The sequence below is a fragment of the Scophthalmus maximus genome, chromosome 5 (genome assembly GCF_022379125.1).
Source record: "Scophthalmus maximus strain ysfricsl-2021 chromosome 5, ASM2237912v1, whole genome shotgun sequence".
Taxonomy (NCBI): Eukaryota; Metazoa; Chordata; class Actinopteri; order Pleuronectiformes; family Scophthalmidae; genus Scophthalmus; species Scophthalmus maximus.
Window position 1 is genome coordinate 288,267 of NC_061519.1, and position 25,299 is coordinate 313,565.

At 43.5% G+C, this 25,299-nt stretch overlaps 1 protein-coding gene across 1 annotated transcript; it reads right to left on the bottom strand.

Moving 5' to 3' along the window:
- Positions 1 to 4,781: 4,781 nt before the first annotated feature.
- Positions 4,782 to 24,809, bottom strand: tspan13b (tetraspanin 13b). Its single transcript, XM_035635172.2, has 6 exons — positions 24,612 to 24,809; positions 13,631 to 13,798; positions 13,059 to 13,139; positions 9,120 to 9,233; positions 8,539 to 8,649; positions 4,782 to 5,351 (listed from the first exon to the last, which is right to left on the bottom strand). The coding sequence occupies exons 1-6, from the start codon at positions 24,672 to 24,674 to the stop codon at positions 5,277 to 5,279; spliced, it is 612 nt and encodes a 203-aa protein (XP_035491065.1). The 5' UTR covers positions 24,675 to 24,809; the 3' UTR covers positions 4,782 to 5,276.
- Between the last annotated feature and the right edge of the window lie 490 nt (positions 24,810 to 25,299).

Consider the following 25,299-nt stretch of genomic DNA (forward strand, 5'->3'; position numbering starts at 1 on the left):
TTGAGACAATGTATGTTGTGATATGGCGCTATACAAATAAAATTGAATTGAATTCATCTCATCTCATCTTCAACCGCTTATCCGTGGTCAGCTCGCGGGGGCAGCAGCTTCAGTAGGGGGCCCCAAACTTCCCTTTCCCGGGCCACATTAACCAGGTCTGACTGGGGGATCCCGAGGTGTTCCCAGGCCAGTGTGGAGATATAATCTCTCCACCTAGTCCTGGGTCTACCCCGAGGTCTCTTCCCAGCTGGACGTGCCTGGAACACCTTCCAGGGGAGGCGCCCAGGGGGCATCCTTACCAGATGCCCGAACCACCTTAACTGGCTCCTTTCTACGCAAAGGAGCAGTGGCTCTACTCCGAGCTCCTCACGGATGACTGAGCTTCTCACCCTATCTCTAAGGGAGACCCCAGCCACCTTTCTAAGGAAACCCATTTCGGCCGTTTGTACTCGCGATCTCGTTTTTTCGGTCACGACCCATCCTTCATGACCATAGGTGAGGGTAGGAACAAAGATTGACCGGTAGATCGAGAGCTTTGCCTTCCGGCTCAGCTCCCTTTTTGTCACAACGGTGCGGCAAAGCGAGTGCAATACCGCCCCCGCTGCTCCAATTCTACGGCCAATCTCTCCCAACCGCTCCACACTCGGCTGCGAACTGATCCAGTGAGTGCTGAAGATCACAGACCGATGGTGCCATCAGGACCACATCATCTGCAAAAAGCAGTGATGAGATCCCCAGGCCACCGAGCTGCAACCCCACCCCACCACGACTACGCCTCGATATCCTGTCCATGAATATCACAAACAGGATTGGTGACAAAGCGCACCCCTGGCGGAGACCAACCCCCACCGGGAACGAATCCGACTTACTGCCGAGAACCCGGACACAGCTATTGCTTTGAGTATACAGGGATTGGATGGCCCCAAGAAGTGACCCCCTCACCCCATACTCCCTCAGCACCTCCCACAGTATCTCCCGGGGGACCCGGTCATACGCCTTCTCCAAATCCACAAAGCACATGTAGACTGGATGGGCATACTCCCAGGCCCCCTCCAGGATCCTTGCAAGGGTAAAGAGCTGGTCCGTTGTTCTACGTCCAGGACGGAATCCACATTGTTCCTCTTCAATCTGAGGTTCGACTATTGGCCGAACCCTCCTTTCCAGCACCTTGGAGTAGACTTTACCCGGGAGGCTGAGAAGTGTGATACCCCTGTAATTGGCACACACTCTCTGGTCCCCCTTTTTGAACAGGGGAACCACCACCCCGGTCTGCCACTCGTTTGGCACTGTACCCGACCTCCACGCAATGTTGCAGAGACGTGTCAACCAAGACAGCCCCTCCACACCCAAAGCTTTCAAATTTCTGGGCGGATCTCATCAACCCCTGGGGCTTTGCCACTGTGAAGTTGTTTGACTACCACAATGACCTCCGCCAGGGAAATTGACGATGATCCTCCATCAGCCTCCAGCTCTGCCTCTACCATAGAGGGCGTGTTAGTCGGATTCAGGAGTTCCTCAAAATGTTCCTTCCACCGCCCGATTACCTCCTCAGTTGAGGTCAACAGTGTCCCATCCTTACTGTACACAGCGTGGATGGTTCCCCGTTTCCCCCTCCTGAGATGTCGAATGGTTTTCCAGAAGCATCTTGGTGCCGACCTAAAGTCCTTCTCCATGACTTCTCCGAACTTCTCCCACATCCGCTGTTTTGCCTCTGACACGGCAGAGGCTGCAGCCCTTCGGGCCCGTCGGTACCTTGCAACTGCTTCCGGAGTCCTCTGGGATAACATATCCCTAAAGGACTCCTTCTTCAGTTGGACAGCTTCCCTGACCACCGGTGTCCACCACGGAGTTCGAGGGTTACCGCCCCTTGAGGCACCTAAGACCTTGAGACCACAGCTCACCGCCGCAGCTTCAGCAATGGAAGCTTTGAACATTTCCCACTCGGGTTCAATGCCCCCAACCTCCACAGGAATGCCAGAAAAGCTCCGCCGGAGGTGTGAGTTGAAAATCTCCTGGATGGGGGCCTCCTCCAGACGTTCCCAGTTCACCCGCACTACACGTTTGGGCTTACCAGGTCTATCCAGAGTCTTCCCCCACCCCCGGATCCAACTCACCACCAGATGATGATCAGTTGACAGCTCCGCCCCTCTCTTCACCCGAGTGTCCAAAACATGCGGCCTCAGATCAGAGGAAACGATCACAAAATCGATCATCGACCTTTGGCCTAGGGTGCTCTGGTACCATGTACACTTATGAGCATCCTTATGTTCGAACATGGTGTTCATTATAGACAAGCCATGGCTAGCACAGAAGTCTAATAACAAACAACCACTTGGGTTCCGATCAGGGAGGCCGTTCTTCCCAATCACGCCTCTCCAGGTGTCTCCATCATTGCCCACGTGGGTGTTGAAGTCTCCCAGCAGAACAACGGAGTCCCCTACTGGGGTCCTTTGCAGGACTCCATTCAGGGTCTCCAAAAAGGCCGAATACTCTGACTGTTGTTTGTGCATATGCACCAAACAGGAGTTCAGAGTTTTACCCCCCACCACCCGAAGGCGTAGGGAGGCGACCCTTTTGTCCACCGGGGTAAACTCCAACACAGCGGCGCTCAGCCGGGGGTTTGTGAGTATCCCCACACCCGCCCGTCGCCTCTCCCCCTGGGCAACTCCAGAGAAAAAAAGAGTCCAACCCCTATCCAGGAGTACAGTTCCAGAACCGAAACTGTGCGTAGAGGTAAGCCCCACCAGATCCAACTGGTAGCGCTCCACCTCCCGCACAAGCTCCGGCTCCTTCCCCCACAGAGATGTGACGTTCCACGTCCCCAGAGCCAGCTTCTGCAGCCCAGGTCCGGTTCGTCGAGGTCCCCGACCTCCACTGCCACCCGTGTGGCAGCGCACCCGACTTTGGTAAAACTTTTAATATGTTATTAGGGACACCTAATACTACAAAAAACAGCTGAGAAACCTTTTGTTAGAATTACTTTAGGGTTAGATGTTTTTTTTTCATATATGCAGCTGCCTAAGGGAAGTTTTAGGTTGAGACTGTAGGAGTAGCTCTCATCAGATCAGCATCCACAAAATGATCTGCTTATCTGTAACAGCCAGAACGTTTATCACAAAACAGAGCAAAAGTTTCAACCCACGCTGCATATGGAGAGGAAAGTACGATCAACACAATTTAAAGTCTCTGATCACAGCCAGAGCGAATATACCAAAATGTGGGAGCAAATGCTTCAACTTGATAAACATGTAGGCGTTGATACTTGCGTCGAAAAGGAGAGACGTCTGAAATCAGCAAAATTCGAAAGTCTCTGATCACAGCCAGAACGAATATACTGAGCAAAGGTTGTTAAAAGTCCGCTCAACTCCAACAGTTAAGTCTTCTGAAGAGAGAGAGAGAGAGACAGAGAGAGATAGAAGGAACCAGAATCATTGAAAACCCGAGTATTTAAACCTATTGTGAGTACTTTCAAATGTCTTTAGGTTTTAGTGGTATCCGGAGGTGTTAAAACAAACAACATTTTTCTACAGCGCAAAACGACCATCCAAGAGAGCCTGCCCAAGGTTGAAATTTCAAACACGGATTGTGAGTATATACCTATAATATATAATTAATTAAACTACAATGTAGATTTTCCTTTGTAATATTGACCCGCAGTAAAACGATTCAACATTCGTCTCTCTTGTAGATTCAGCAGCTGACGGGGAAGAGCTTAAACGATTTCTGAGCCAACAGTCCATCTCTTCCAGTCCCATTATTCTCCCATTAAATGTCATCAAATGAGAATTTCTGGTTCCGTATTTTCTAAAGGGAATTTCAAAAGCAAACAATGATATTTCCAATGCAGTAAATTAGCACCTTGGCTTACACCAAGTAATTCAATTCTTGAAGTAGGATACGGGGATTGAACCATCGACCTTCTGGTTAGATGACCCTCTGGATGACCCTCTTTCTCCTGAGTCACAGCCACCACATTTGTCATCAGTTCTTAATGCGACACGAGTGTGGACTCTTTGTGTTTCAGTGTGTGGGTGTTAGAATGCTCAAGCTTTATTTTGTAACTGTTGGAATCAAATGATTAATAAAATAATGTTTTTTTAATGAACAAATAAGCATTAGTTTGATACATTTTTGGATGAAATCATAATGGAACAGGACTGAAAGTGAGTGGGTACGACACAGCCAAACACAGAAAGCACCACAGGGGTAAACCAAGGGGGTGGTGTAAAGGAGTCTGGAAGAGCAAATTAAGGCTGTGGAGCAAAATATCCAGTATAATAGCGCATTGGGTAAAATATATATTCATATATCCTAAATGTACTCACGGACATAATACCATCAGCAAAACAATATGGTCCTGTGATACTCATCACTCATGAAAATGAAAACAAGTCAACTGTTTTCACCCTTTCTTCATTCTGATTGGTTTTAATTTGTGCTTGATGAGGGTATCTGTGTCAAGAACCTTAAGAGGAAAGATAAGATTGCCTGAAAAAAAATCTCATAACGTTACACAGAAATCGGCTTTTAAGAAAAAAAAACTTTTGGAGTTAAAGATGTACAAAAATGATAGGCTGGCGACCTGTCCAGGGTGTACCCCGCCTCTCGCCCAATGTTAGCTGGGATTGGCTCCAGCGACCCCCCGCGACCCTTAAATGGATAAAGCGGTAGACGATGAATGAATGAATGAAAGATGTACAAAAATATTTTTTCAGTGTTTGATGTTTTGTACACACCATAATACTGAAGGTTTTTTGTGAGAAGAAACAAGGACATAAAGCTGGAGGAATAGATATTGTTTTATTGCAGATTACAGTACAAGGCTCCGACAGGTGGATTACCGCATCATCATTGTAGTTTATATTTACAGAAGACACACGCACACACACACGCACGCACGCACCCGCACCCACACACACTCACACACGCACACTTCCAGGTTACATGTATCCTTCTAATTATTTTTTAATTAGATGTTGAGTATTTGAGATTATTATCAGTGGGACTGACTGTTTTGTATAATAAGCCAGCATCACAAAAACAGTGTTTAGGGCCAACATAGTCAGACAGGTTGCATAAATACTTAATATATATACAGCAGGCTGCTGTGGACAATATTCCCTCTTTGTTGAGTCGTCGTACTGAAGGCAACATGTGTGGAATTCCTTCAGGAAGTGGAAAACACACAGGTCAATCTTGCAATTACAGTCAACACCCAGAGGAAGTCCATAGAGGTGGTGAGGTGAAAGTGCAGAAGGGATTAAGGTGTTGCTGTCTCACAGGAAAGCACCGGGATTCGCTCTGGGGTCCTTCTGGTTCCTATAGCGATATGTGAGCCACATTCCCAGAATCTGAGAGAGGGACACAGTAACAGTCAGAATGCACTGACAACAGACTTATTCTATGATATATCAACCTAAAAACCCAAAACCTAAACCAACAGTGAACATCTCCTACAAATAGGTAGTGTGTATATATAAAAATAGACATAGTCACTGGGTCCGAAAAGCTCCTCCAAAAATGATTACTTTTGGTTTAAAAAAAAACAAGATGAAAAGAAGAAAATAAGAAATAAAATTATATATTTGGGGCAGCTGTGGCTCAGGACTTAGAGCAGGTCGTCCAGTAATTGGCACATGACAAAGTTTCCTTCGACAAGACTTTGAAACCCAAATTTCCCCGGAAGGTTGTGCAGGCAGCATGTCAATGATATGCATGATTGACAGATAAAGAGCTAGATAGAGCAACGGTTATACAACTGTTCTCTTTCTCTTCTCTCTCTTCTCTATCCCTCTTTCTGCGCACCTCTCCTCTCACCTCAACCAGTCGAGGCAGATATTCCGCCCACAACTGAGTCTGGTTTTGCAAGAGATTTCTTCCTGTTCAAATGGAGTTTTTTTTCACAGTCTCAGACCTGCTCACTGTGGGAACTGTTGTGTTTCTCTGTAATATTGTGAGGTCTTGCGAGGGAAGTGCCTTGAGATAATGTATGTTGTGATTTGGTGCTATAAAATAAATAAAATTTAGTATAGAAGCATTGTATGAATGTGTAAATGAATTTTAAATGGACTATATTTATATAGCGCTTTTCTAGTCTAAATGACCACTCAAAGTCCTTTACAGGACAAGTCACATGCCCTCACACTGCCTTTTTCTGTCTCATTCATACACTGCCCGAAGTGCTGTCAGAGGCAATTTAGGGTTAAGTGTCTTGCCGAAGGACACAACAGGATGCAGACTGGGGGAAGCTGGGATCAAACTGCCAACCTTCCGGTTGTGCCGAGTTCACACTACACGATTTTAAGCTCGATTTTGCAGCAAATCGGAGGAAAATCAGCATGAAATCAGGGCTTGCAAATCGGCACTCCAATCGCTGTGTGTGAACTACCAACGACGTGATTAAAGAGACTCACCGACGCCTCGCCAACAACTGCCAGATATCTAGCAGGTTAAATATATGGACCCGTCCGGGAACCCATCTCCTTTAGTGTGAGCTTTGATGTGACTGGCAGTGAGTGTGTCAACCTGGAAACCCGTGGGACGAACTGTAGCACAACAAAACAACAACACTCTTCACCCATATTCTCTGGCTTATCCGTGTTTCTGAAAAAATTCATTGCGCAGACTATTTGCAGGGTTTCTTTCATGTTGAGCTGATGATGAGCATAACCTTGAGCTGGCTAGTAAAGTTATTTCTCTCCGTTTACACACCACATGCGGAGCGTCTGCTTAAAGGGCCCATATTATGCCCCCTTTTACAAAAGTTACATTGGTTTTCAGGTGTGTGCACTACATGTCTTTGCCATTCCATGTCAAAATACCTCAAGGATCAAGCCACACAGCACCCTCCTCTTTCTGTATAAACAGCCCTGTGAGACTATGGTCGATTCCAGCGCATTCCTGCTCACATCTTGCCCCCCTCCCTTTGTATACTGCAAAGCCCCGCCTCGCTCCCCCTCGCTCCTCCCTGGGTCTGCTGCGCAACTACGGCGTTGCGCTGCCATGACAACAGTCGCACGTGACAAGGCACATACACGACGTAGAGACCCGGGAGGCACAGCGAACACGTTCTCCATAATTACACACAGAGCACATTAGGCCTGGGCGATAGAACGATAACGATATGTATCGCGATAGACAAGTTATCAATAGAAAATGCGTTCGATAGAACGTTTCGATAATTTTTTTGTCCTCGTTGGAAGAAACCGGAGCAAAGAGTCTAGCTACGCCGGCCGGAACACTTAAATCGTGGTACAGTTTTCAGCCATATCGCCCAGCCCTAGAGCACATACGATCTTGAAAACGTACATTTGCCTCCTCCGGGGCTTCGCCTCGGACAGTTGGAAAGGCTCCGTCTGTCAAAAAGAGATGGGTTGACAGTCCGGTGTTATGTTGGTCTGTACATCCAACAACAGAGCAAACATTATTATATCTTTTGGCCATGCCCGCGGTTGTCGTTCGCTTGCGGGGAGAAAATTATGGTGTAGACGCAATCTGTTTTTCCGCACTTCAAGGGGGGAGGTGCTGCTCAGGTTGGGGGCGAGGTTGCCCCAGTAGCAGGAGTCAACTTACGTCACTTGACGCCCGGGCTGTGAATGGCTCGTTTACAGACCGCCTGCACGGCCAACCCAAAACACGAATCAACGACTCATTGTTTTCTTTTCATTCTTCGTGGGCTGGCAGACACCCCAGATAACCAAATATACGTGGAGGCAGGCTGAAAAGGTGCCTGGAGCATAATATGGGCCCTTTAAACTACTTCCTGTTTCTGACCTGTCAACATAAGAGTATCCTGCAATATATTAAACACCTTCTTTTTGACGTCCATCTTGAAAGTGACAAACAATTCCTGTTTCGCGAGTCTATCACATATTTTCCTGTGTCACTTCTGGTGTGTGTTTTCGTGACATAAAGTACTTTGGAGACCTTTTTCCTGGTGAAGTGTAGTGAGTGAACCCCTGTCACAGATGAGTCACATAGTGTGAACAGCACACGACTGAAAGCTTGCGATTACAAGACAGCATGTCGTGTAGTATGAACGGTACAGAGATCTGACGACCTTGAAAATCCTGTAATGTGTCCAAGGCATTAGTGGACGACCGACTCTACCTTCTGAGCCCCAGCCGCCAATGTGTGTGTGTTTGAATTGGTGAATGTCAACTCCACTGTAAAGTGCTTGAGTGGTCAATAAGCTTTAAGCGCTATATAAATACAGTCCACTAATCTTATTTGTGAGGTGTTTTTAAAGATTTACACCTTCACTAGGAACTAGGGGGACTGAAGCTGAGAACTAACTACAGAAGTATTGAAATGTAGCAGCAGATTTGTTAGCAGCATTATTGTACTGCACCAGGACATTTGCTGGTCCGCCCACTGACTACTACTATGTTACCAACTACTATCTATTAGTATTGCTGCTGCAACAACTGTTACTACTGCTATTACTATTGCATTAAGGCTACTACTTAGTATTACGACTAATACTATACTCATGCACAATATTGAACAACCCTCAGTGTTGTAGCTTTTATAGCTCACCTCAGTGAAGCTGAAAAATAGTCCAACCCCCCCGACAAAGTGCAAAACTTTTCCAGCATGTTCCTGGATCTTATGTGCACAGGGCAAGCAGGAGTGGTTGCGGAAACAGGCCTACAGGAGAAGAAGAGACACAACAGTTAGAAAAAATCAAGCATCAAAATCTTCTCACAGCAGGGTTAGAACATTTTATGATTTCAAATAGAATTTTACTGTTATTCTTTAAATGAATAAATTCTAACAACAAACACCTGTCTCAGGAACTAAAGAGGTCATCCAAAAACTGGACGTTCGGTGGTTCGATTCCCTATTCCTCTAGTCAGCATACCAAAGTGTCCTTGGGTAAGACACTTAACCCTAAATTGCCTTTGACGGCTCTTCCAGCAGTGTATGAATGTGACAGAAAATGCATTGTAAATAGCAGCGCTGTATGAATGTGTGTGTGAATGGGTGACTTTGACTTGTACTGTAAAAGGGCTTTGAGTGGTCAATACGACTAGAAAAGCGCTAAATAAATAGTCGATTTTACCATTTATCTATTTCAACATGCTGAATGAAACTATTTAGCACTGATTCAAACTCACAGCATCACAGGTGCCGTTGGGGTCCACCTGTGTGAAGCCACAGCAGTTGATGCTCTTCTCCACATCACTCTGAGTGCTTTGAGAGTTATTCCAACCCACTTCAAGCAGGTGTTCCTGCAGCACACAGGAGTGAAGAGAAACATTACTTATTATTTGACAGCATTTTATGCATGTGATGAGATGTTGGAAAAATAAGAAACATTTTGTAATCAATACAATTTCAATGCCAATTCCAGAATTCAAATTAATCTACAAGATATTGAAGCCCTTTCATGGCACTCAAAGTTAAAAAAAATGCTTTGGCTGATCTGCTGGGAATTAGAGCAACAATATTGTGATTACAAAACGATTACAAAACGAATTTCCTGCTGAAATGGATTGAAATCAGAATGGTCAATTCAATTCAATTTTATTTTTATAATGCCAAATCAAAACATACATTGTCTCAAGGTAATTACATAGTAAGGTAATAATATTACAATATTACCGAGAAAACCCAACAAACAAATCCCACAATGAGCAAGCACTTCAGAATTGACTAATTCATTCTCTTTGAACAGTAAAGAAAAAGAATTGCGGATTTTTTTCTCAAAGCTCAATGCCACCGAGTACAAACCTTTTGGTCCAGATTCTGGGTTCATTAGTGAGAGTTTGTTTCTGGGAACTACCTCTCAGCTATAAATAAAGGATTATCTTATCTTATTAAGAGTACTATTTTAAAATATTCTCAAGCTGATATAAACTTTGTTCAGATTTTTCTACACCAAGAAAAGGCATTTCAATCTAGATAAGATAAGATAATAATCCTTTATTTGTCCCACAACGGGGATATTTGGGCGTTACAGCAGCAAAATATAAATACCATATACAGAGCAGTAACAATAATTGCACATGGAGAATAAATATAAATATTGTTCAGTTGGTTATTGCACTCCTATGAGATAAACTGAGGTCCTCTGTAGTGCAGGGGGCACTCCAAAGGACCTGAGTCTCCTGATCAAGTACAGTCTTCTCTGGCCCTACTTTTAAAGTACACCCAACTCCCAGAATTAATTTAAATAAAAAAATTATTATTATTAATAACACCATTGCATTTATAAGTGTCAGTATTATTTCTGTAATTATAATTCTCAGTCTTGTAGAGATTAAAGCAATTACTATACAACTGTTCTCTCTTCTCTCCTCGCCCCCTCTTTCTGCCCACCTATCCCCTTCCCCTATTTTCTCCTCTCACCCCAACCAGTCACAGCACGTGCCGCCCACAACTGAGTCTTCTTCTGTAAGAGATTTCTTCCTGTTTTCTCCTCCACAGTCACCAAGTGCTGCTCATTGTGGGAACTGTTAGGTTTTCTCTGTAATATTGTGAGGGCTCGACCTCACTATGTAAAGTGCCTTGAGACGATGTATGTTGTGATTTGGCGATATACAAAAAAAAGGAATCTTGAAATCTTGAGAACACCTTTGAGGCATGTGATTTCTCCCCTTGCTTTGTTGCCATGATTAAGACTTTCTATTTTGACATTAAAAGTGTTTTGAAGGCAAATGGTGTTTTAAGTGGAGCTTTTACTATTAAGAGGGGAATTCAACAAGGTTGTGCAATGTCTGGAATGCTTTGCTCTTCATATAAATATTTGACTCTAACAGAAGGTAGTTTTTTAGAGAGTACTACAAGTATCAGTGTGGCTCATGCTGAACATGTTTGTATTCTTATCCTAAATTTCTTTTACATTTCTTCGAATGGTTGATCGAACGAACATGCCATATTGGATTCAGCAAATTCTCCTAACTTCCGAAGAAATGTGTAAATTACCTGCGTAAACATGATGAATGCTACCTTTGTGTATTTGGGCAAATGTGCACGTGGAGAGCAAATTTGCCCTAATTAACACCACAATATTTCCATATAAGGCTATGCTTTCTGCCCCATGTCGTCGAAATGTTCATTCATGAAAATGGCATCAAAGAGTAAAAACAACAAATGTACAAAATCGGAGATTAAAGTCCTGTTTCAAGAGATCCACAAATAAAGGTCTATACTTTTAAAAAGCATCAGCAGTGGAATTAAGTGACGGACTAAAGCAGAAATGTGAATGTTGTATTACCAGTGAGTCACACTGTCACTGAAATGAAGAAGAAATGGTCCGATGTGAAAATGGCTTAAAACAACATGTATTGCCACAGTGGTCGATGACTTCAAGGCAGTCAAGGGTAAGTCTCCATTAATGATACTAATGAAAAAGTACTTGCCATAACAGGCAATGTTGCATGGCGTATTTTCTGCTGGTGATGGAGCAGGTGTTATGACCTAGGAAGTTCATGAGCTAGTTTTTATAGTTATAGTTTAATATTTAATTTAATTTTGTATTTTTATTTTATGTAGGATTGATGTATGTTAAATGTATGTATGTTTGTAAATGCTGCTGGATGCCTGAATTTCCCTCGGGATAAATAAAGTATCTACTAAGTTTAAGCATGCCCTCCATCAGCTGGAGAAAATAGTGAATTTTAAGGCAAATGATCTGAAAATATTGGGACTATTAAAAATTGACATTTTAAGCCAGCCATCTCCATAAGAAGCATGCCAACCACAATATATTGCAGCTGTTGTGGTCTCCCCTGACCATTGTGCAACGACACTTAGGAGGTAGATTTCTAATTATATTTTAATTTAAATTGCAGAGTTGAACAGGTTAATGTCAAAATAATTATGAGGTGTGATTTATATCTATTTTTTATCGCTTCAAAGGGATTTACAATACATTAGCGAAAAACTAATTTGATGACTCTGACAACAGGTCATGACCACTCTGGTCTGAGAAAACTCCAAATACGGAAAAATTGGTGGATACAGGACAAAATCTCTCAGATGCCGATTTAAGAACAACTCTGTTCGTAAGAACGGTTCTTACATTAGGCCTTGTGTCCAGGCCAGAGAAAAATTATTGAAGTTCCTTGCAAAAATGTGGCAAGTCATACCTGCAAATCGAGCTAGGTTTTTGGTCACACATTAATTTTTGACAGTAGCCAGCCAAGAGAAAAGCATACTAATCCTGGTTCAGTGCATCTCCATCATCCATACATTTCAAGGTTAGGACTTAAAGGGGCAGTAAGAGATTCTGGAGAAAGCTTGTTTCTCTCTTTGATGAACACAAACTGGTGTGTGTTGCGGTCCGAACCAGCCCAACAGAGTTTTGGGCGAAAATAAGCTCCTTTCCAGTGAACACCCCCAAAAAGAAATCTGGATGAATGGGCACGACTTGAAGACAAGTTGATTCAGTTTTCAGTCTGTTCTTTCAGGAGTGGCAACTCCTATTGGGCTGATGTAGGCATGCTCTGTTTCTGCACTGCAGGACCAACACTTCAACCTCTGCAGCTCTTAAGTTAATTTATGTATACCATGCTCTTTGCCAGTAAATCCTTTCTGCAGTTTGAGCTTTCCACTATTGTATACTCCTAACTGAAACTTTCAATGCTGTAAAACACCCCATGTGAAGAAACCTTTAAAATAGTCTCAGGTCTACTCTGAGGGTAGCAGTATTTTAGTCCTAGAATAACTTTCTGCATGAGTGGTTTGAGGGATGCTTCTGAGATGCTTGAAGTCCCCCTCCAGTCATGTGTGTCATGTCTTCTTCCTTGAGTGTGACATTTGAGCTTCACTTTGCAGAATTGCGTCTGTGTACATGTAACATGTACGTGTAACATGTAACACATAACAAAACACAAGACAGCCCCAAGAATATTGATTATCAATATTTCCTCCTTCATTGTGCTTTAATGGAGACACTGCAGCTGGTATAGCTTAGTGGGTTAGGGTTAGAGTTAGGGCAAGGCCCTTAATGTTACCTTCCTACCTGTGATATGAGTCAAATATCAATGATTGGCAGTCGTTTTGGACAAAAAGCGTCAACAAAATTAATGTATTGTAAAAACTCATCTTACCTGTTGCTCTTTGTTGATGGCCAAACATGCACTGGAAACAGAGAACTGCATAATAAACACCATAAACAGGATGATCATGTACTGAGGTTCACTGTCAAGGTAGTAATCAGTAGTAAACAATCCAGCTGAAAGACAATGTCACAATACCACTGTACATTAGTAGAATCAAGACGACAGTTTACAGGCTGGAAACAGCAGTCTGCAGTGTCTCTGCAGGGCTGACTTATATGTGAAATATGATGCTGCTCTGGTTCTTACTGCACATGCATATATGAATGGAAATTGGATTTTCCAAAACACTGAGGTGCAATGACGATTCAGTGATACATTTACACTGCTTGTGGGTTAATCATGACATTAAAATTCATCAACAAGCAATAGACAATTGCAAGACACATTTAATTTATCTACAGTATCCATGAAATCATTCTACACTATTCTTGCTACTAAAAAATCACATCATAATAACAGGTTTTCATCTGATCTTGTTAAATACTGATTCAACGACCTGAAAATTCAAATTATTAAATTAGCAGTGATATCAGCCATAGCAGGAGTAGTGTAAAGGATACAAAGAAGAGCAAGACCTGATGATGCCTTATGGCCCCGATGAGGCCGGCCAGGGCCACGAAGAAGAGGAAGACTCCAACACCGATTACACCCCCTACAACCTGGAAGCTGGAGACGAGACCGAACCACTTCCCCCATGCTGCGATGCCTATCATGAGCAGACTCACCATCTACAGAACAGATATGAAGAATTAGTCTGATTGTTACTATTATTTTGTAAAAGAGAATTTTCATTATATGTAATCCTTGCAGTAATAAACAACATATCTGCATCATATGAATGTTTTTGGTAAAATTATTTTCATAAAAACAAAAATACAACCCTATCAGGAAGACAAACAAAAGTTAATTGAATCTCTTATATGAACTTGTTCCTGCCTTCAAAATGAGTTTTCTGACTGAGTCAGGAGCATGCAGCCTTTGCCTGGAGCAGCGACACACAGTCAGGTGGTTGGCCCAAAACAAACTTCTGTTATCCATTCTGAAAAACTCATCTAATGTTTAAATTCAAGTGTTTCCCTACAAAGCCCTTAAAGGTCCCATATTGTCACCATCTGGTGTTTTATTTGAAGAACCAGGCACAAAACTCACAACATAAACATTCCAGGCTAAACATGGGAGAATACAAACATTTCCACATATAGAGAAAAAAAACATTTCACTCTTTTCTTGTGTCACTGATGGGGTTACATAAACAAAATTACAATCACAAACACCCAGTACAAAAGACTATTCTCAATAAGAATTAGTGTGAGATCATCATCATCACACATAGGGAAAAATATGCCGGTTACATATTTCATAAGCGTCCTGACTGAAAATCACCACATACAGAAAAGAATTAAAAGAGATCCAATCAATGCACATGTTCTCCCAACGAGTATGCAGAATGAAAAATAACCAAAAGCAAAGTCCATAAAAAAAAGAAAACAGCACTCCCAATGTACAAAAGTATCTACAATGCCACCCCAGTCCTCTGATGCATGAACTCTATCAGTCTGCTAACAGGTTTCAACAACCTCCCTGCTCTGGAACTCACACCCACTCCAACCTCCCTAAGTCAGGGGTCCGGTTCCACCAAGAGCCATGTCAGTCAGGCACTGATTGTCACTACCTGAAAGGGGGTCATCAGAGCCATCACAGATAGCCAAGCTATCAACAGAGTCAATGCCATCACCAACCGTCTTCAGGACCTCAGTCACGGGTGGATCAGAGTCTGACAGTCCAGAAGATGCCTGCTCAACTAGCTCAGATACTGTGATATCAATAGAGTCAATAGTGGCCACACCACACTGCTGATCAATCTCAGCGTCCTCAGGCTGGTCAACACTCTCCACATCCACTCCATTCACAGTCCCAGACGATAGAACGGACACCCACACTCTAGTCCTGTACCCCACAGAGTCCACAGAAACATCAGCGACTGCCTCTCTCTCCTCCTCAAGATCTGCAGAACAAGAGCGGATAAATCCACTCCCTCCGAAGGATCATCATCGGGCAAAGGAAGAAAGTTCACTGTCATTATCAGATTCTGATGCACAACTTTCTCCTGACCAGTGGAGGCATTCTGAATCCTAAAGGTGTGATACTCCTCATTCATCCCAACCACCACATAGATAGCATTCTCCCAGCGATCAGCCAGCTTACTTTTTTCCCCACCTACCCTTGTTAGCCAGGAGTACACCGTCGCCCACATCCACCGGTGCTCCACGTACTTTGCGGTTGTACAGGTCAGTGTGTCGCCGCAACTGCTTTGATGCCACAGCCTGAGCTAAGTTCATAGCCTCCAACAGGTCTTTGCGCAGTGACTGAACATATTGATCATAGTATGCAACCTCAGGATTGTCAAGAACAGAGCCAAAGATTACAGCAATGGGAAGTCTTGGACTCTGCCGAACATGAGCAGAAATGGCGCAAAACCGGTCGTTTTATGGACATTACAGTCGTATGCAAACGTCAGGGACTTCAATACCTCAGGCCACCTGTGCTTCGCTCTGGGAGGAAGTGCACGGATCAAGTTCCCTAAGGTCCTGTTCATCCTCTCACATGAGCCATTACCCATCGGGTGATAAGGCGTCGTATGAGACTTTTGAACACCCGCCACACTTGACAACTCAGCGATAAGAGCACTCTTAAAATTGGCTCCTTGATCAGAGTGCAGACGTTTCGGAAAGCCGCAGATTGGTTGGGACACAAAAAGGCGTGCGGCATCTTTGTAAAATGTTCCGTGTCGACAAGCACATCCAAAGACCTGTTGTCAGAGTCTTCAGCCGTCCAAAAATCAATGCACACCAACTCGAGAGGCTCAGATGTCCTGATACTCTCCAGAGGCGCCCTAGCCTCAGGTTCAGGTGACTTGCTCACCACACACCGTCTGCAGTGCCTCACATACTCTGCAACGTCCTTACTCAGTCCAAGCCAATGAAACCTCTGCCTCACCAGATACAACGTCCGCTGTTGCCCTTGATGCCCAGCTTCATCATGGGCACCCTGCAACACTCTGGGCCACAATGATATAAGGCACCACATACCGACAAGTCTTCCTCTTGGTCAAAGTGTTCTTTGCTACTCGAAACAATACACCATCCCGCAATGTCAACTTATCCCAACTTCTCAGTAACTTGATGGCGACAACTGGTTCCTCAAGACGCTCCCTTCTTGAAGGTCTCCGACCTCTCTCGACAAAGAAGATCACTCGACTGAGAACACTGTCACGTCGTTGCTCTTCCATCAACACCTCCCGTGAAAGCACTCCTGAACCGATACGCTCATCCGTCAGCACAGTCTGAGAGAACTGAGGCAGTAAGAACACATTTGGCCAGACCCTGGAGTCCTGCAGACCGTGCGCATCCAGGACAGGCGTCACCTCATGCTCACCAACCAACTGTGAATTAATAACCTGGTCACCACTCAAGTCCTTATCGAATGGGTGAGCAGACCAGCGAAAAACATCCTGCACGCCATGTGCACACACCGATGCTGCCTCAGCCAGGGACACCATCAACACACTCCTCCACCTCTGTCCCAAAACTCAAAAGCTCCTTCTGAGGGTCACCGTCACTCCTAGGGGCAGTAGCGCCGTAGCCAAGAAGACCCCTCCACAGCCTCTGGTATGGACCAGATACCTCAGCAAGTTGATGCCAATGATGAGGTTATCACTTTGGCCCTCAACCACCAATGTCGGCACCACCACTTTACATCCATATGCCTCCACTTCTAGGAGACACATGCCCACTGGTACAGTCTTTGAGCCACCACATCCAATAAAAACTACATCAGTAGGCTCTATGGCGGGAGTCTTTAACACTGCCTGCTCTAACAGCTGAGGAATCACAGTGGAGCTCAGAGTGCAAGCCATCGACCCACTAACAAGCATGGCTCTGACTGGCCCAAAATCACATTCTCATAGAAAATGTCATCATGCTGTTTCAGTCTTTGAGTGTTTTGCAGGACAGGTCTGTGTCCCTGTTCTCTCTCCTCACATACACTCTGGTAAATGGACTCTGCATCATTATCAACATCCTCATTAGTCTCTAGGGGATCACACTCAGGCCCAACACTTGCCCCCATCACATGTAGGCCTACTAGTTTTGCCCCTGCTGTGCTGCGGGTCTAGTGACCTGATTTCTGTTGGTCACATCCCTGGGACACTCAGCACGTGCATGGTCAGACGCATAGCAGACGAAACACAAGTGATTCGCTCTGGAATGGTAAGAGTGGTGTGTCCACCATCCCCACAAATAACATGAGGAACCGGAGGTCTCGCTCTGACTGTTTGACCCTGTCGAGCATGTACATCCGCCCTGTTGAGAAATTCTCTCGGCCGTGGCTGCTGTTCTAGTACACACTGCAGCATGGCTATAATGCGGTCAAGACGATCAGCAGACCCGTCAGCCTGTTGTCCTCCAGCCAGGATAGTATCAGAGACGGGTGGTTTCATTACCGTCTTACTATCAGGCACCTCATGGGGTACATGGGGGTTTGCTCCTTGTCGCTGTGACGTTATCGCAGTGTTAACTCTCAACTGTGATGTCTGTCTTTGGTCTCTGTTGTGCTCGACACGTTTCTCATGTACCTCCGCAACTGTCCACTGTTGTAGTGGTTTACATCTGAATATGAGGGACAACTCTGCGTCGGGGCAGTAACGGTTGAACATGGCCGTCAGGTCACGTGTCAGATTATCAAATGTCTTATTCTGTCTCCTAAGACAGTCTTCAGTCACGTCCATAGCTCACGTCCATAGCTCTATTCAGCCTCAGCTAGTAGTCAAATAGGTGCTCACCTGAATTAGGCAATGTGGCATAAAAGTTAGCTTGGGGCATGCCAGAAGAAACCGTGTAACTAAAATGCTGCTCCAATATGTCAAATATGAGGTCCGGGCCCCCAGACATAGACAAAGATGGCTTACTTGGTAGACCCACCCTGAGTACTTCACGAGCCCTCCCCACCAGCTTACTCATCACCTCCTCAGCTTGTTCTGACAGAGGAATCCCCTTTTTCCTCATGTAGGACACCATTACGGCCTCCCACTCCTGAACTGTATGTATGTCATTACCATCCCCTTTAAAACCAGCTGGTTCTTTGACTTCGGACCTGACCACGACGTTCAGCAAAGAAGGATCCGACACTGCAGCACTTGCTACTCCACTGACACAAGCCCCATCCCATAGCTCAAGCGCGACTCAATACAGGAGGCTATGCTCTCCCCTATGGAGAGCCCTATTCTTGAAGCCATGCCTGCCAGATATTTCTCCATTTTACCATCATCCTCTGGTTCCATAGTGTGCGAAACACCATGGGGGGGAGAACTCTGGGTGATGTCGCCCACCACTGACCCCTCAAAAACTGGTTTAGGGGTAGATGAATCCGGGGTCCACAAAAAGCACTCTGTGGGGAAAACCAGGTAAAAAAAACAGGGTAATTTTTTTTTCTTCCAGGGAGGAAAGAAAACAGTAAAAAACCTGTGTAATTAAATCTAAATGAACAAAATATCAAATCAACTCTACAGGTGATGTCACCTATCAAACCGTAACTCTCACAGACATATACCTAACAAAAAAATGAGAGTCAGTTACACAGTCCCCATAAATCACTCCATTTTGTTCATCAAATACAAAAATAAAACAAAACACAGTTATGAAACAGAGTCCGGCGCAGGTATGCTGTTCCACCAAACAAAACCGCCACCCAGTGGCTAAACTGGAACACCGTGTTCCTACTGTGAAGACCAATGGCGTCGCGAGACGTGGAGTAGCCCGTTCCCGCCGGCGTGATTCGCCTGCGCATCTCCACCTCCGATCAGACGACTCCAGGAATTAGACGGGCCCCATTCGTAGCAGCCAGTGTAGAAGTGCGGGTCACGGCACCAATGTAACCATGCTTGACAACACTTATGTAGCTGGCTGGTTCACCCCTCAACTCTGCGTTGTGTGTTCGAAATAATCAGGAGGCTTACTTTGCGAGTCCGGGCACCGTTTATTACCTGAACAGAAACAGATCGTGCACTGATCAATATGGTGGCTCGCCGCAGGCAGCTCACACACAGCACACATAGACACACCTCCCATCGACTAGCGTCTCTAACAGTATAATTAACACCTGCTGATGACAGTGGGCGCTGTTGAGTCACTAAACCTTCAAACATCCGATAAAATAAAAGGACAAGTGGAATCCCATACATACTTCGTTACATAGGGACGAATGAAAAGTTTCTCTGTGTTATTGAGACACGGTCAGAGCAAGACAACACTTTGGCACAACACAGCAAATGGCTGCAAACTCAGATACTCATGCGAGTTGAGCGACGTGGAAATTTGCGTCAAACAGCGACAAACATAAATTACGTTCTACCTTGAATATTTTGTCATGATAAGTTGTGTTTTGATCCATAAATTAGCTCCCGTTAATGAGTTTTACAGTGAAAAGCCTCACATGAAACATCTGACCATGTCCATATACACTGCGTGCACAATTATTAGGCAAGTGAGTATTTTGACCATATCATAATTTTTATGCATATTTTCCAATTCCAACCTGTATAAACTTGAGTGCTTAATGGATTTGAGCATATCAGGTGATATGTATTTGTGTAATAAGGGAGGGTGTGCCCTAAGGAGATCAACACCCTATATCAAGGTGTGCATAATTATTAGGCAGCTTCTTTTCCCTAGGCAAAATGGGCCCAAAAGGAGATTTGACTGACTCTGAAAAGTCAACAATTGTAAAAATCTTTCAGAGGGATGCAGCACGCCTGACATTGCAAGGATATTGGGGCGTGATCACAGAACTATCAAACGTTTTGTTGAAAAAAGCAAACAGGGTCGAAAGAAACGTGTAGAGAAAAAAAGACGCAAACTGCTAAAGATTTACGAAGAGTCAAGCGTGAAGCTACTAGGAACCCATTGTCCTCCAGTGCTGGCATATTCCGGAACTGTAACCTACCTGGAGTACCCAGAAGTACAAGGTGTTCAGTGCTCAGAGACATGGCCACGGTAAGGAAGGCTGAAAAACGACCACCATTGAACAAGACACATAAGTTGAAACGTCAAAACTGGGCCAAGAAATACCTGAAGACAGATTTTTCAAAGGTTTTATGGCGGATGAAATGATAGTGACTCTTGATGGACCAGATGGATGGGCCCGTGGCTGGATCAGTAATGGGCACAAAGCTCCACTTCGATTCAGACGCCAGCAAGTTGGAGGTGGGGTTCTGGTATGGGCTGGTATCATTAAAGATGAGCTAGTTGGACCTTTTCGGGTTGAAGATGGACTAAAAATCAATTCCCAGAACTACTGCCAGTTTTTAGAGGACACTTTCTCCAGGACACAGAAAAAAGCCTGCATCTTTCAAGAAGACCATGATTTTTGTGCAGGATAATGCTCCATCACATGCATCAAAGTACTCCACTGCATGGCTTGCCAGTAAAGGCCTTAAAGATGACAGGAAAATTACATGGCCCCCTTCCTCACCTGACTTAAACCCTATTGAGAACTTGTGGGCTCTTATAAAACAGGAGATTTACCAGGAAGGAAAACAGTACACTTCTCTGAACAGTGTCTGGGAGGCTGTGGTTGCTGCTGCACGAAAAGTTGATCGTCAACAGATAAAGAAATTGACAGACTCCATGGATGGAAGGCTTGTGACAGTTATTGAAAAGAAGGGTGGCTATATTGGTCACTGATTTTTTTGGCGAAATTTTAGAAATGTTTATTTGTATATTTAGAGTTGTTTGTTCATTATTTTCACTTTAACAGATGAAAATAAACAAGTGAGATGGGAAAATATAAATTTTCATTTAGTTGCCTAATAATTCTGCGCACCAATATTTGCCTAATAATTCTGCACACTGAGATATTCTCTTAAGAAAGACAAAACTTCACTTTTACTTTCTTAAATATTCATGTTTGAGCTTTATTAACATTTGGATTGAGCGAGAGCGCTGTAGTTGTTAGATAATAAAATTAATCCTCAAAAATACAACTTGCCTAATAATTGTGCACGCAGTGTAAAGCCTGTAACTTTGCTCTGCTCCACTCTATCAGCATTAAATCTTTTATTAGGGGTCCCAGCACGAGGGGGCTGTGACCCCTACGGAAAATCACATTTTTGTAGCTAGCAACCAAACACGAACTTTAGCATATCTAGGCTGAAGTAAATGCTATCAACACAAAACGAAAAATATTCTTATTTTCCGTGTTATTGTGAGGCTCTGGACCAAATTTGGCAAAGATCGGCCATCAGGGGGCGCTACAAAAACAAAAAGATTACATCTCATTAATTCAATTCAATTCAATTTTAATTGTATAGCGCCATATCACAGCATACATTGTCTCAAGGCACTTTACATAGTGATGTCAATATTACAGTATTACAGGGAATACCCAACCGATCCCACAATGAGCAAAGCACTTGGCGACGGTGGAGAGAAAAAACTCCCTTTTTATCAGGAAGAAAACTCTGACAGAAACGGAGTCAGTTGTGGGTAGTCATCTGTCTCGACCATGTCTCGATGTTGTTGTTATTATTAGTGATAATAATAACAATAACAATAACAACAACAATAATAATGATGGGTTTGAGTCCTGCAGCTCTGGGGTCAGAGACACACTAGGAGAGAGATAAAACAGAGTAAGTGAAATGTAATGTAAATACATGGTGGCAGAGAGAGAGAGAGAGAGAAAGAGGGAGAAGGAGAGAGGGGGGGTCTCAACAGGGAGGGGACTAGCCAGGGGGTGACTCGCCAGGGGTGGGGTGATCGCCAGAGCTTGGACCCCCTCATACACTGCTTGCAGTTCTATTTTATGTTGTGTTCCATCTTCATTTATCCTGACCCATATATCTTGTTCAAAGATATATATATATATATATATATATATATATATATATATATATATATATATATATATATATATATATATATATAAATTGGTAAGTTCACCAAAGGATTAATCGACTAAACAGAAAATAATCGTTAGATTAATCGACTAATCAAAAAAATAATCGATAGATTAATCGATAAAAAAATAATCGTTAGCTGCAGCCTTAAACAAAATTCATCATAACCGGTGTCAGCAGCGGCCCACGAGGCGGAAAACCCCAGAGCGATCTGCTGAGGGACTGGAAGCTTGACAAAGCTGACGTGTGGTGGAGCTTTTGCTGGGGCAGAGACGCCGGCGGATCGGCAGCTGTGATTGGCACCGTGTTCGCAGTCACATCTGCCTGTGAAGGAGTGCGAGGATCGGTCAGCGGAGCTCCGGGGTATCGCCGGTAAAGGAGCGGGCGGACCGGCCAGTGGAGCTCCGGCATGTTTCCGGTGAAAGAGCAGGCTGACCGCCGGAGCTGTGTGACTGTGGACAGTCACAGTGGCCGATCCGCCCGCTCCTTCACTTTCCAAAACAGCCGGTGTTTCTGACGCAGCTTCAGCTCCACATCGCTGGCATCGGCCGACACCGTTTACCGATGAATTTTGCATAGTTAAAATAAATCAGAGTTAGTTCTGATCTCTTGTATTAATATCCTTAGGAATCCTGTGCAATGATGTAGCTTCGTGATTTTCCTCGTGTTGTTGATCGCCCAGCAACGGAATGACGAGTGAGCCCTGGGGGCAAGGCTGAAGGCAGAGACTGTGTCGCTATGACGTCACATTTATACGGATGTCCTGGGGCATCTTTAAAAAAAGCAGCTGCTGAATGCAGGCTGTGTGTATTTGTCTGTTTATTGACCGTTTTGACACTTTTACGGTACTTACAGTGCCCCTAGACCTTATTTATTATGAAAAAAGCCAGGAAATCTCAATTTTGACAACATATCATACTAATCACATATTTTACATAGGTTTATAATTACGGACGAATTATCTTATAACTATACAAACAAATACAATATATAATTTTTAATTTTTAATTAGCTGCTTTTATAAATGTAGTATATTAATCAGTCAATTCCCTGTATTTCTACACCATCCGTGTATGAATCTGTAGTGGACTTTCTGTGGCTTTAGTGTCCAGATGACCTATTGAACTTACTGTACCTTTAGATTACCTTAAATAGTCTCACTTCTCCAAAGCTATGAAACAGCTATACTTTCACTAAACCACTGATGTATCCTGCCCTCATAAATGGGATGGTTTCCTTCACTATATATGTAGCAACTCTTTGTCAGTAATTGCAGACTTACATCTCTAATGTACTGACCCCTTTGCAAAGGCGTATCTACCCACAATAAAATACCAAAAGAAATGTTTTAAGATACTTATTTCAGATTTTCCACTACAAATCTGAGAAAATTAAGCTTACTGACAAAATCACTGACAAGAGCTTTATATTTCCTACTTCAAGAATGAATTCACACTTTTCAGTTTAGTACTTGAAGTGATAATTCTTTAATATAGCTTAACTTTGTAAGGCTTAATTTTGTAAGGGTTCAGACTAAGACAGCAGAGGCCTCACATTGGTTTCTGAACTCGACTTTACATGTTTGTACTGAGGGAGGCCTGTGGATTTTATCTTCCAGCCTTTACACAGAAATTACCTTTAAAATGTAATGGGGGAAAAAAATACAAATAAAAACTCCAGAGACAGGATGAATAATTCAAGTCATCAATAACATTCACTGGAAATATAGGCATGGTGTTGAGATACACTTGGAGGGGAAAAGGTTGAACCTATATCCTTTAACATTGTAGCAGAGCAATTTAGCGCCGCACTTTCATGAAGTTGGTGAAGACAGATTAAAAAATAATGTTCAAAACGGGAGAAGTAGTCAAGTTATCCAAGTATCTATTATGAACATAGCTTTAATCTGAGAAAATGAAGATGACATCATGAAGGCATCATTAAACAGCAAAACATCCTCTCCGTGTCCTGTCCCCTCCTCTGAGGCGCGGCATGTTACCAATTAATTAAAACCTGGTTGGAACCTGTAGGTTAAACGTGCGCGCACGCACACACAAGACACACACACACACACACACACACACACAAACACACACAGTATGGACTTAATTCAAACGATAATGTAAATGTGAAAATGATAAGTCTTTGAAAATGAAAAGTCAAATGGGGTTTTTATTTAAATTTCCATATTGCTATCAAATTGCAATATAATTTTAATATAGTCATAGAATGCCCATACAAGGATAGGAAAATGAAAATGAAAATTGGATTATTACATTTTCATTTTCACATTACATTATCATTTTAATGAAGTCCTCTATAGGCTTCTATAGTCGAGGGCAGAGCATCCTTTGAAAAAGTGAGGGCAGGGTATAACATATAAGTAGGCTGCTCCCGTTAAACGTGCAGTCCCTCAGTTTTTCCTATGGTGAGCATCTGGACCCTGTGAATAATTGAAAAGAGCGGTGTCTGACTTCACCACTATGTTGTTCACAGTCACTGTTTCATCACACACCAACAACCCTGTGCGTTTTTATCACAGCGGAAATGCAATCATCCATATGTTCAATCCTGCTGGAGATACTCACAACATAGATGATGTTGAGGGCGCACAGAGTTTGTTTGGAGCAGGTGAATCCAGCGCAGCCCATCTTGGTTAAATGAATACAACGAAGCCTTTAAACAGGTGTTTGAATAATTATGTCTAATTTAAAAATTAAATCGAAACGAACTGAAATCCGCCGAGCCTACAATTCCGCTTCCCCGCTGGACTGGACAGTTGTTCAGTCTCAAGTCTGACCTGGAAAGAACGGAGCGTCAACACCCATAATTAAACGGTAGTACAGAGGAAGTTAGATATCAGGGCTTCAAAATGAAAGCATGGCATTTGTTTCGTATGCAGTTGCAGTTTGGGTGGTAGTTTGACTTAAACATTAGAGACAGGTAATTGCTACCTTTGAGCACACATGTGCATGACCTCTGTATTTCTGGGGGTAATTTGGAGATTTCAGGAAGCTGTGTATTTACATTCTACAGTGAAAGACGTGGATGGTGGTAGTTTCTCTTGTGGACTGTGATACAGTAATATGGTATCCCAGTGAATTATAGTGTTATTTTGAAATGGACTGTACAGAAGAAATAATCATTCAGGTAGAATAATTGATGTTATGGATGATTATTATTTTAATAATTAATATATTATTACTTGTTGTTACTGAAACATTTTGAGGGATAATCGTGTATTAAACATACAACTGGTATGTAGACATCTCTCAT

Excerpts from the sequence above, each read along its gene's own strand:
- tspan13b (XM_035635172.2), bottom strand. The coding sequence starts at position 24,674 with ATGGGCTGCGCTGGATTCACCTGCTCCAAACAAACTCTGTGCGCCCTC. Across the intron at positions 13,799-24,611 it reads CCCTCAACATCATCTATGTT|ATGGTGAGTCTGCTCATGAT; the intron begins GTGAGTATCTCC and ends TCTGTTCTGTAG. Across the intron at positions 5,352-8,538 it reads TATTTTTCAGCTTCACTGAG|ATTCTGGGAATGTGGCTCAC; the intron begins GTGAGCTATAAA and ends TCCCTCTCTCAG.